Source organism: Cinclus cinclus, chromosome 7, assembly GCF_963662255.1.
Source record: "Cinclus cinclus chromosome 7, bCinCin1.1, whole genome shotgun sequence".
Lineage (NCBI taxonomy): Eukaryota > Metazoa > Chordata > Aves > Passeriformes > Cinclidae > Cinclus > Cinclus cinclus.
In genome coordinates, this window is record NC_085052.1 from 15,099,442 (window position 1) to 15,113,132 (window position 13,691).

The 13,691-nt window shown below is 36.1% G+C and overlaps 1 protein-coding gene across 1 annotated transcript in view; it reads right to left on the reverse strand.

The window, feature by feature from the left end:
• The window catches only part of DNTT (DNA nucleotidylexotransferase), an 81,945-nt gene extending 79,178 nt beyond the window's left edge, over window positions 1-2,767 (reverse strand). The window contains exon 1 of the mRNA XM_062496481.1: window positions 2,565-2,767. Within this exon, the coding sequence (XP_062352465.1) occupies window positions 2,565-2,767 (203 nt within the window). The remainder of the gene's footprint in view (window positions 1-2,564) is intronic.
• Between the last annotated feature and the right edge of the window lie 10,924 nt (window positions 2,768-13,691).

Genomic DNA, 13,691 nt, shown 5'->3' on the forward strand with positions numbered 1-13,691 from the left:
CCACAGTGAATTTCAGTTGTTGTATAGAACAACATTAGAAAGGATCACCTGACTAAAAGGTGATCCTTCTAAAGAGTAAAAAGACACTTCTGTACCTGTCACAGGGAAATAATGGACAGGGACAAAGTTGCGTTTCAAGAAAAGATTATGTACATACTTAGGGTGATCTGTAAGTTTCTATCTGGTCTGCTGATGTTTCTCAGCACGTTTAGAAAAACACAGACTTGGTAGGAGATTTTGAATTATTCTGAGTGTTCCTGCTCCCTGTGCAACCCATGAGGGTGCTGTCACCCACACAAAAAATATGAGAGAAGGGAAAAAGTTCTTAATTTCCATCAACTTTTAGAACTTCAGTATCTAGAAAATATATTCCAACATTGACTTCTATCAGGCAATAAATTTCTAAACTCCTTGTGGGAAAGGCACAAACAGGCAGTCACTATTTTGCACTATTTTCACAGAAGGAAACCTAGAGCTGGAACATAAATTGCCTTGATGGCAGCCACATCCATTTGAAAGTCTCTGTGACTTTCTACTAGCCCAGGATGGTGACAGCCTTCTGCACATACAGTAAATTTCCAATGGGCCTGACAGATTGCTCTGCAACACCTCTGTAACACCTGGAGAAGTTGAGCATCAGCCTGTCCTGGTTAGCATGGACTTCAAAACATGATGTGTGCTGTCAAAGGCAGACTGCACAACCTTATAAAAAGAAAATTACCTTCCAGAAAACAAGAAAATCCCTTGGCCTATCTCTGTGATCCTTATTCAAATGAGTAATCACCAATTCCATCAAGTCATGAAATTGCAATGACAAATACTGGAATCGCTTGATAGAAAACTGTTATCAAATAACTCTCCAATGCAATAAACATACTATATTTTGGAACTATAAGAAAGGTACTGAAAGGACCGTGCTTCAGAAATGTGCGTCATGCTATAGCACAATTTTTTCTCTCAATATAGTAGAACTTGTAGGGCAGAGTCCATTGAAAAAGAATAAATCCCAATTTATTTTTTTTCTGAAAGATTACAAGCACAGATTAAGTGAATCTCCATGAAATAGTGTTGGGTTTTCTATTATTTAACCCTACTAGGTCCTATTTTAATTAAAACTGTCACACCTTTATACTTGAGTTTAAAAAAACCCAACAGTTAGAGACATAGAACTTCTGCTTCCTGTGGTTTATTTCACTTCATATAAAATATTCATATGTTATGCATTTGTACCAAGCTGCAGAGCTGGGAACTTTGCCATAACTATGCTCACAGCAGCACTTTGGATGCTGTGCTCCAGTTTCCTCTCATACCTGTACAGCTGTGCTATTTTCTTGGCAGAGAACATAACAAATTTAGCATTTCCTCTGGCATTTTCAAAAGCAAAAATCAACAGTTAAATAGTTTTGTTTTATCCAGTAGCAGCTAAACTGAAATTAAACATAATACCTGCCTCATACAGCTTACAGAGAGCCTGAAATACTGGCAATAAATACCCGCGTGTCAAAGCAGCCCAGATAAAGCATTTACACAGTCCTCTACAGATTATTAATGTAGGATCCAGAAGAGCACTCAGCATTTCTTTTTTCCCCAAGAATTTAGCTAGTTTTAGATCAGATGCTAAAAGCCTATTTCTGTTCAATACCTGCTTGAATCTTGCTTTACAAATTAGTTCACTCTCCCTTCTTCCTCAGGCTTTCAAAGTTGATGGGATTGAAAAAAAGTCTGTGGAAATAAGCTTTTATAGGGAGGACCCAGTTGTATACTCTCTTTGCACACATTCAGAGAAATTATCAATACTTGGCTTTCCTCCAGCTTTTCAGAGAACCTATAAAGCGATGCAGCTTTTGGAAAACTGCACAGTGACTTATCCATCACTTATGTAAAGCTCTGTTATGAGGAAGGCTTCCTAGGAATGAGTTGGTTTACTGAAACCAGACAAACCTGAATCCGGAGTATGCTTTCACTCCCAAATGCCACATCTGTGGTATTTTACTCCAAAGATTTTCTCCAGTGCTCTTCCAGATTGGACCAAAGCATAAGCCATAACTTCAAGACTTACAACAGGGAAAAAAAGTTAAATACTATAATATCAGAGATGATGCAGACAAATGTCCCCCCTCAACCCATCACAGTTTCCTTTCCTGTATATTTAACATTTTTCATTTTCAAAATTGGTCATTAAGTTTAGATTTACCTTAACCTGACTCCAAAGGGGAAATAAACAATGACTGATTCAGATGAGCTAAAGACACAATTTATATGCAGACACATGAAAATTGACAGTTTTAAGATAAATTAGAAGTGCAGATTTTAAAAGTGAAAAATTAGAAATTTTGCTAAATTCTCTGGTTTCCCTTCTCTCTGTCCAGAAGACAACAGAAATAAGCCACATACTAGGAACACTCATTGAACTCCTGAAACATATTTATAAAGAGCTAAGTATATCCACCAAAACCAAAGGCAAAGTTTCAATCACAGTCACTTGTATGACTATACTTATTGAATTAGAATGCTTCCAACAGCATTGTTACATGTTATTTCAAAACATATAAACATTTTCCTACCTTAGCTCACTTTCTACTCTGAAACCTTTTCTTCTTCCCAGTTCCATCAAAAATGTCCTTCTGGTCATCCCCATCTTCCTCTGCATAATAAAAATGACAAAGCTACTGAACTTTATTTCATAGCTGCAGGAAAGTTTTGGGGAACGCAACCCTTTCTGTCTCTTCTTCAGGGAGATTACAGTTGGAGCTTTCAACCTGTCCATGATGCAAAGTAGAAATGCTTTCACTTGTGTAAAATAGAGATAACATGCTTTCTGCCAGGCAACAGCTGTATTTAATGCCACCACCCACTGAAGTAATTTCCTTGTTTCCCCTCTGAAATCAAAAGCAGGTGCTACACAAGCAGAAACATCACTTGCTCTCTACCAGCTGGGACTTCTTCCACAGAAATACTCCAGACAGGTGCAAAAGTGCTTTCATGCCTTAAAACAGCCATTGCCTACAAAGTCTATCCAAATAATATTGATCAGCCAAATCATCTCAAAATCTCAACCACCTACAGGAAGGGGTACTTCTAATTGCAGAACTACATCAAAGTTTTGCCAGTGTCATGCTGGATCCAGTTTTGTATGTCCATTAGAATTTCTATTAGAGAAAGGTTTACAGCATATGCATCTACTTCAGCACAAACCTACTTCAGTGGTAAATACCCTTATTCCCATGTCAAGCTGGATTTTTATTTATAACATAGCGGAGAATTTGGATTTTACCAGTCCTTCACAACACATCATAAATGTTATATGTTACAATTCTCATTGCTCACATTCAGGAGAGGAAGCAAGGTGGAAAAATCCCTAAGTCAGTTCTCTCAATTATATTTTTCAGTTATCTCATCGCAGATGGATATACAAGCTAAGTTTCAGGAAAATGAGACAAAACTTTTTTTCTGCAATTATGGCCCTGAGTTTAAAATTAAATTGTGAAGGTATTGCTGACATTTTCTGAACCCTATAGGTCTTGCTGCTTCAATTGTATTATTGCAGATATAAAGAAATATTTTTCATCAGAATAAAAACTAACCATCCAAAATTAACATAGAGTTTTCAGCTCTGGGGTCTTCCTGAGACCATGAAAAAAATATATACTCAGTGCAGTGTATAGATTAGATTGGATTCATTTCTCCCCTTGCCTAGGGATAACCCAGAAACCAAAATATCTATTCCTCTTTCAGACTTATAACATTAAAATTGCAAAAATAAATCATTTCAAGGTTATTTTGAAATCATATATTTTCATAGGAACTGGAAAACGGACAAACCTACTTTAAGAGGCTTAAGCAAAAGAATAGCAGCAAGGAAGAAAAAAAATAATAGGAATGGCTCTGGCACTAAGGCTGAGCAATCCGTCTTGGTTGTTCCATGTCTTTTTTCCAGACTACTAATAAACCATTGAACTGGTCACTTCTCTGTTTACAGCTTGGTAAAACACTCTCTCAATCCCTACAAGGAATAATGTATTGGAGAACAGATTCTTTACATGTGTTAAACAAAGTTTTATTTTGTGTTATAATTAATTCAGTGCTCTAAAACATGTAAATATAATTTTCCCCAGTGTAACATCAATATGCTCAGTGCCAGTAAAATCCTTCTGGCATGAATAACAAGTTGTTATTCCTTTGTGTTACTGTTATAACTCTTAAGCCAGATTTTTGAGTGTATTTAGGTGCCAAAAGGCTGCAAACAGAGACCTAGTGGGATTTTCAAAATATCTAAGCAAGCTAGGCACTCAGCTCCTTTGGAAATCAATTTCTGGCTTTGAACCTAATGCTAAGAGATTTTCTCTAATAAACACAGTATAATATGAAAAAGTCTCTGCCGATGATGCAATTTTATTAGATGTACCTTCCAAAATTAATAGGCTTTCCATATCCCAGATGACTGAATTACTTACTCTCCTACAATATTATAATATTTTTGACAGTACCACGGAAAGTAGAACATGCATTAGAGAGAAAGAAAATACAACAGAGAAAAAGCAAGTCTCTTATTTATGACAAAGGAAAAGTATACTGTTATCTGAGTCACGACACCACATATGAGTCCTTGACAAAAACCACAGAAACTTGCAGAAATTTTCCATCTCATTAGTCTCATGGAGTTCAGAGTATTTCACATTCCTCAAGGGAAATCTGAACAAACTTTTATGTTCTTGCTATGGATCACTTTTGCACACTATCAAAGGCAAAGATTAAGAATTCAACACAAATACTGATGGCCATTTAAGTAAACATCTTTCATCATTTGTGATGTGACTAACAACAGCATCCCAAAATCCTCTGAGGCACAGAGTACTGATCAACTCCAAAGGAACATTCTTTGAGAGGAAAAGTGCTGCTGCAAAGTACAGCTCCTCTGAATTTCAGTATTCACACATGCTTACACTGCACCTTCTTGATTACTGTCAGTCTTTCAGCACCCAGCTGTCATGTATGCTGCACTGTAAATATTTTATAAAACAGTACTTGTCCATTCATGTAGCTTTCATGAGGAGAATTGTGAAATTTGCTTTTAATACATAGCTACAATCTGATAACCTTCAGAGAAAGCACCTCTCAAACACCAATAAAAATCAGAGAAGTCATTGGATGCTTTTTTATTTGACATAGACTTAACAGCATCTCATGCAGTATTGTCTCACAATGATTAATTTTCCTTCGCTTTTCTATGTAGTAATTTTTCTTCAGTAATTCAGGATTTTCCAATTAACCAATTCATGGAAATTTTCTTCATGCTGCAGGTGTTTTCCCTGGTTTAAAAATGAATACTCCCACATCTCCATCTGGGGAGATTCAGGTAAGACATTAGGAGCAATTTCTTCACAAAAAGGGCGATTAGGCATAGGAATGAGTGCACAGGGAGGTGGTGGAATCACCATTGCTGGGGGTGTTTAAGACTGGATGTGGCACTTGGTGTTGTGTCTGGTTGACAGGTGTTCAGTCAAAGGTGGGACTCAATGTCAGGTATTTTCCAGCTTAATTGATTCTGTGATATTTTTATTCTTTGAACCACTATAATATTTTTAGGAGGCAGTTCTGAGGTATAGGTGCTTGAATTATTGCCATCAAAGATTATAAACTCCATAAAAAGCCATTTGACCAAGAATTTAAAAAAACTTATTAAGTGATGGTATGCTTTGAATGTTCCTACTTGGCTGTATGATGGTATTTGGCATACAAAGGAAAGTAGACTTAGAAAGGACACAAAATTCTGTAGCTCTTGTCATCAAATGTACAATATTTCTGATATATATGGTCAAAAGGGCTGGTTATCTTTTTTTTTCCCATACCTAATTAAAAACAAAAGTCTAAATAAAAATAGTTTATTTGGCAACATCTCTCAACTCATACCAAGAGCTAACAGCTTGTTTTATTTACTGCATGCATAGGTATTCTCGAAAGGTTTTTTCTTTTCTGAGCCCTTTCTGAAGAAACTTGGGAAGAGCAATATCGTAGTTTTGAATAATTAAATAGAGCACTAGGGTTCTCCCTTACAGCATAGGGAAAAAGTAATTGGTGACAAATCCTAGCAGGAACTGTTTCCTACTCACATCAATATGCCTATATTCCCTGGAAACTATTATTTTCACTAATCCTTCAGTCTCTCTGTTCAATAACAAGGTTTAATTGTTCTCTTTAGCTACTCTGAGTATGGTAGTTGCTTCTTCTTGTTGTGATTGTTATTGGGCTATTCTTTGATTTCTGTGCTGGTACATCAATGGTTTTCTTTATACTTTAGTCTCATGAGAGCCTTGTGAACCTTTAGCAACAAGCAGAGACATATCTGCATAATCCCATCAATACACATGGCCAGGCAGCTCCTTTGACAGTTACACATCCCTTCCAAACTTAGTTTGCAAAGGTAAATCTGTCTGGATTTGGAGCAGCATTTATTTAGCTGGTCCCCATTTCTCTCACTGCTAGTATTAAAGACATTTCCATTAACTAAGAAAAACCAAACCACCTTATAGAGATGAGAAGCTACACAAACAGGGTTGCACAGTCTAAATTTAGGCAGCTGTAAATATTATTTATCTCAGCAATGACTCGGTAACAGTTTTATGGACATTTCAGAGACTTCTTATATAACCATATAATACTAGAAATAAACACTGTTAAATTATAATAAAATTATAATGCTGTTATAACAAAAATTCTTATAATTCTTTATCTATAAAGAATATTTATGCCCTTTTCTGCTTCTCTAGTAGGGCACAGCAAATAAAACATCTAAATTTTTCACTTATCTTCTTTTAATTAGTTATTGCAGTAGTTACTAGGTGATAGAATTGATGCACCTTGCAGTGACACTGTGGCATTTCTAGACCTACTTATATTACAGGACATACAAACAGCACGTGTGAGATTTATGATTTGTACATTTACAGGTAGTAAACCATGATGCATTTAATAAAAATAGATGTACCTAAGCCAAAATAATGAAAACTGGGAAAAGGCTATTGCCATGATTCACAGAAATATTTCAACTCTATATTCAATTTTGAGTAGTATGGGAAAGTTCCCAAACCATCAAGATCAGGAGATAATCTGACCAAATAATATAAAAGAGAGAAGTAAGAGTAAGTACCATAGATAATGCTGTTGCAAAGGGAAGAAAATACTATGAATAATACTATAAAAAAACCCTTCTTAAGAGTAGTTTATGCAAGTCAAACCAAGATAAATTTTATCTCAATTTTTGGCCATTGAGCAAAAGCAACAGGTAATACCTAACAGCATGGTGAGTCCAGACAGAGCCCTTTCTGCACACTTCACTGAAATAAGCTGTAGGAAAAAGTCAGAGCCAGCATCAGAGAAGCTGAAGGAATTGTTGGTGAGGATTAGACACACCTTTGTGTTATGTACAGAGCAAAAACAAAACAGATGTTCATGCAAGTGACATTTTGTGAATTTTGCAGGTGAAGGAAAAATCAATTAGAAGCTGATTTTTTTTTTTTAATCCTAGAAATTTGAACTGAAGGAAGCTGAAAAGCAGAGTGGTATGAAGCAGAATTCTCACCTTTTTAATTTATTTAGGTGCAGTGTTCCACTAATGCAGAACTAATTACAGCAGAAGTAACCTAGCTGGGTAATTAATTCATAGCAGAAAATTTTAGCATCAGGCAGCAGGATTTTTTTTAACACAAAACAGCACTTGACACACTTTCCACAAAAAGCATACTTTCCATTTCTTACTGACTTCACCTAATAATCTGGCTACTGTCTGGACTATCACAAAATATCTACACGGTTTTTATTTCGCAGTGTGGATTTGTTGGCTCTACCTTAACTACAGTGAAGGCTAATTTATTTCCAACTACATAAAAAATTACTTCTCCAAGCTATGAGTCATTCTTTTCCAGGCTGTCTCAAGTTTTGCTTCCATTGTTTCATCTTGCAGAAAACTCCATATTACTAAGTCAATTTACAGTTGCAATAGCCCCTAGAAACCGTGTTCCAGTCTAGCATTGCATGTTTACTTAGCAACGAACATGTGTTGGTCAATCTTTATTTTAAAAAAGCACTGTCTGTAAAACATTTTTTAAAAGGCTGCCCTTAGAGTCATCTTTCTGACTCTAAATGATAGGTGTAAGTCTCATGTCATTATTTTATGATGACCACTTGTTTATTAGAAAATTCCACCACAAGCTTTGACACATTTTTATACTTTTCAAAGACACATATTACAATTGCAACTAACTGAGGTAGTTAGGTTATGAACTTTACTCTTCATTCCTGTGTTTTCTGAAGCAGGGAGGATTCAGTTTTAAGAAATGGAAGTTAGTCTTCAACATAAAAGTCAGATTCAACATACTGTCAACATAACTACTAATCAAGCTAGTAATTCAATATTTAAGTGACAAATCAAAAGAACACACCATAAAAAAGAATTTCACCAGAAAATTTCAATGTCTTCCTTCCCATACGTTTTCCTATATCCTTCTGCTTTTCTGCTCCTGTGCTAAACTCGTTATTGTGTATTATGAGCATGACAGCAGGAAGGATATAAAGCAGGTAAATATATTTGAAAATGCTGCTCTATTACAATTTAGAAAATATATGCTATTTTTAGTCACCTTGCACTTTGGGATGTTATTAAGGACACAACTCAATATCACAGTTTTCTTTTGCTGTTGGCAGATCATTATGAGGTTTACAATGCACTAGAATTCAAAATGTCATCCATACAAATATGAAAAACAAAAGAGGGGCTAAACTTGTCTGTGCAACTGTGATATTTTATAAAGTTGTAAAATCAGGGCAAAGTTAGAGGAGAGAAAGGCTTAAATTCTGAGACAGTGCTGTGGTTATGGACAGCACATACCAGTAAATACCAAAATTATTATATAGCCAAGAAATAATATTTTGACAAGTACATACATCTTTTCAAAAAACAGCTCATCTCCTGTTACTCTGAGCTGCTTTCCTGCAAGGTTGAGTCAAACACCAGAGAAGACACACCCACCTACCACTCAAACTTTCACTGTCCAAAGCAACTGACTACAATAGAATTTGGAGAAAATCTCCTGTATATATTTAGGCCAAACCACCAAGTTACTCACATGAGGCACTGAGGAAAACAGCTTTTTTCACTCTTATGGCCTTACCTAACAGCCTGTCCTCTACAGACTCATCACACCAAACACCTGGATATCTCAACATAACATGCAGAGTTACTGGATAAAGACCTTGAAAGAACAAGGAAGCCAAAGCCATACAGCTTTGACAGCTGTGAGTAAATACATATCAAAACAATGTCAAGAAGTGTGTAGAGAAGGAGACTCAATACTACTCAACTGCTAAAATAATGATATAAGACACAATCATGCCTTTTAATATATGGGAAAGCAATCCAAGATGTTTCTTCTGAGTAATGAAATTTTAAGTAAACAAAATGGGACATGATATAGTTTAATTAAAGAACTGTGAGGAAGGGGTGTGTGTATGCATGTATTATAATCACTGAACCATGCAGTTAACATCGATAAAATTATATTTTGCTAACAGTATGGGTTTGTATCTACAGCAAATCTGATCATTCCATTATCTTGTGTAGGCAGCTAATAAAGTACAAAATGTGCCATACGGCACAACCAGCAGAGGGAAAAATCCATGCATATTTTCATACTTCAGTAGATCCAGAAAATTCCTTGTCACAAGTAATTATATGTACGGTATATCTTTCCTTTTATACAGACTCGGTGCATTGCTGGCTCCTTATTTCACTTGTGTACAGGTTATGTGAGTAAAAATATCTTCTTGATCCTTTCCTACACATTGTACAAGTTTTAAAGACAAGGAGAGAGGGTGGGGTGGGGACACACATGTGACAGGGGTCAAAGAGGGCACACAGTTGTGGGCAATTTTGCTCAGATGGCTGGGAAAAAAGGTGTTCAGATCAACTTTTTTCAACTATTACTGTTCTGGTTGTAAGCAGCGTGATGAAAGGAACCGAACTTAAATATTTTTTAATGAATAATGGCAAAGGGAGGTTAAAGAAATATCCTAAATAGGACTGTAAGAGTGAATGTTTCTCAGAGGGATTAAAAATAAACTCACATTTCAGGGAGAATATATCAGAGGAAGTAACATTCTTCACTTTTAGCAACCATTCAGACATATTCTCATCACTGCTCTCTGGTCAAAATCATGAGACAACAAAACACAAACCCAGCAGCTTTTGTGGTATGCTAGGAAGCCATCACACATGCTCCCTCTGCTTCACAGCAAACCACAACAGGGTCACCTCATGTCACCTCCACAGCTGCACTACCCACAAGCAGGTTACAGCACAAATACCAGTGTAAACAAGCAGCAGTACAACACAAAAGGGTAAAGGTGAGGGGGAGAAATTAAGGGAAACTCTTTCAAAGGACAAAGAAGGAAAGAAGTAACTATTGGCAATACTTCTACATGCCAGTTGTACTTTATGTATCTGCATTCATAACAGATTCTCAAAGGTATGTTACAACAGCTTGGCACAGGAATATAGCACATTCACTAAGTAAAACCATTAGGAAAATAATGGAAAAGTAAATTTGTAAAATAAAACTACTAAATACACAGTACACAACACATGAAGTTACAATTTATTACTACTTTGTCATTCACACTACTGTACATTTGACATCAAAACTTACAGCTCAGACTTTCTTCAAAATGTCTGAGCCAAAAGAAGTTGACTGCTGCATCTGACTCCACAAACCATCCAGGAAAATTTTAAAAACCTTGCCCTTGCAAAGCCTAAGCAACCTGAGGTTAGAAGATCCAGCTGAGAAGGCATTTCATATAAAGTAGAGCAAGTCACTTTATGAACCACTTTTAAGAAAGGCTGTAGAGCCTCCTCAATTATCTCCAGAGGAAGCAAGAAAGATTTTAACAATACACCAAAACAATGATCACTCAGGCTCTTCTCTTGGCAAGTTTGAAACTACTTTTTCATAACAGCAATGACTGAAGGTCTGTCCTGTGTCTGTATTTCCCAAGAAGCCACATGTAATTGACATCTATTTAAATGGATACATTCAAAACACTCAACGTTGTTGAGATTGCTTCAGTACTACAAATAAACTGGACACACCTGAACAGATAGATATAGATTAGCTATAGATATATCACTTTGCACCCTAATTCATGCTGAATATGCCTGAAAAGTAGTCATTCAAGTACTATTCCCCTCCCTCACATTTCAAACTAGGCACATGCGTAACCTTCAGCAGCATACCTGGAACACTTCAGGCTTTCTTTTTCATAAGTGACTAGAAGCTCCAAACTCATTCACCTTCCATTTAGATCACTGCTTTTCAGTCTTTTTCTGCTGTGTGACACAAGATCGCCATATTAACAACTAGGTAAGGACAATTATTAGGTTCAAAGGAAAAAAAGCTCATTTGTCTGTCTTTTAGACTAAGCCTAGAAATGAGAAGATTGATTGAGCACAGATGTGAGCAAGGGTCTGAAAACTGTGCTTGGATTTTGGCTAAAAGGAATCACTTCTGAATATTAATAAACAAGATAAATCTTTAGAGCTCCAAGTTCACTAGTGCTAAGCATTGAATTCAATAGGTTCCCATGGCCTAAAAGTACTACAGGGCCAGCAATTTCAGGCATATGGAAAATGTTAAGATAGGAGGAGTCAGGATTGCTGGGATTATATATCCACATTACCTAATGGATTTAGGATCAATTAGTTACTGTGCAAGTAAAGAAACCATCCTGCTCATATAAGGATTTTAGGTTTGGGGAGGCAACAGCTGTGTTTGGGCTGACAGTGTTCAACAGACTGGAGTCAGACCTAATTCAGAAGAAGCCACCTGGCCTGGTTTTGTGGTCATACAAGAAATATTTTCCTGCTGCAGAACTCTAAGCCAAGCTGTTGCACATCTTTTCTATTCAATCTTCTTTCTTCTCTTTATCCTGTAAAGTGATCATACAAGGACTCTAATTAAGTATAGTTCTTGGTCAAATTAGTGAATTCATGTGGATAATGCTTTACACTGAATGCAAAGAAGCACATGGAGAAGAAGTGTGAGCAGGTAAAGGAAGTGGGGTTGGTTCACTTGCCGAACAACTGTTGAAAGAAATACTTGATTGATTGGAAAAGGCAAGACACTGACCATAAAATGAAACCAAAATGTTTCTCTCTGATTAAAAGTGTTCATTCAACCAAAAATTAAACTCCTTGTATCTATTATCCAAGAATAACCCATATTCAGCTTAGGTCAAATAATGTTTCACTTCATGTGAAACCAGGCAACATAAAGCAATTTCAAAATATTTATTGTCCTAATTCCTTATTTTATTTTTTAATTTTAGGGCTATTTTTATTGTAAAATATCATTTTCAAATGAGAAGGAAAAAGAAAAAAAAAAGTCACCTTATTCTGCTGGTGACATTTACTGGTTTATCTAAGTCCTGTAAACACTGAGTCCTGTACAAGCATAAGAAAATGAATCCCAGAGTCATCAGTTTAATGTCTTATGAGTTAAATATCTTATGTGTTGGATCTCTGGCTTTTGTTAGATTTTGGTAACAGTACTGAAGAGTGTTTGTGGTGGGGGTTGACTATGGTTTGGGCTTTTTAAACATATGCACTTGTTTAAATAAGTTGCAGACATTTCAACTATAATCTTGGTTTTTAATAGTCATATTTTGACACTTCAGGACAAGCCCTAATGAGATATACTCAGATATATTTAGACTGATGTGATGCAATATGCAGTTATCTTGATAAATTCAAGCTCTCACCAGAAAAACATGGCATATGTGATTCATTCACTTTCAACTTCTGTGCAGATGCACTGGTGGCAAATTTTCAAATACTGGAAACTCTTTAACCAAATTGAATATTTTTATGAAGTATATTTTTTAGTTCAATCACAGTCACAAGATATAAAACAAGCAGATTTTTTATATCAATCAATTTCTGTTATGCAACAGGTCACATTCCATAATGACTGTTAGTCATTTGCAGCCTTAACACCCATGAATTTACAAATCTCTTTGAAAACTTCATGAAGAAGTTAAAGGCAAGTGTTATGATTTCTACACTGAGTAATTTTCATTTTCATTCCTGGTTTAAAGCCAGCTTCTGGATTATTTCTGCTTCAGCTAGTATGACTGAAACTTGAATAGATGGCAAGGAAAAAACTTGTGTTTCATTGAGACTTGTCTAAGCTTTTCAAAAGCCTAAATAAGTAAACAAGTTTTCAGTAGGATCTAGGGAACAGTGGTGCCCTTTACAACTGGTGCAGAAGAAACGTGCTTTTAACTTGCATACTGGTGCATTCACACATATACACTTCACTTCTATGAATGTTAAAAACATTTTGTCTGTGTTGAGTAGGTCAAATGCTCAAAGTTGAAAATGTTTATCATTCAGCTGATGCAAATTTATTAGAGACAGCAGTCATGAATCAACAAAGATTCAGGACAGTGACTTTTCCTGCAGGATTCAGGGGGTGAGGGAGTACATTAACCAGAGATACATTTTCTTGCTATCCAGCTGCTTATTGCTATACCTTCCAGGAGAGCACATTATACCCTAATGTTTTGCATAATGGTTGAATATGATACATGCCTCTTTAAGGCATGACAAGTCCAGGCTCACTGCACATATGACCCCAATGATC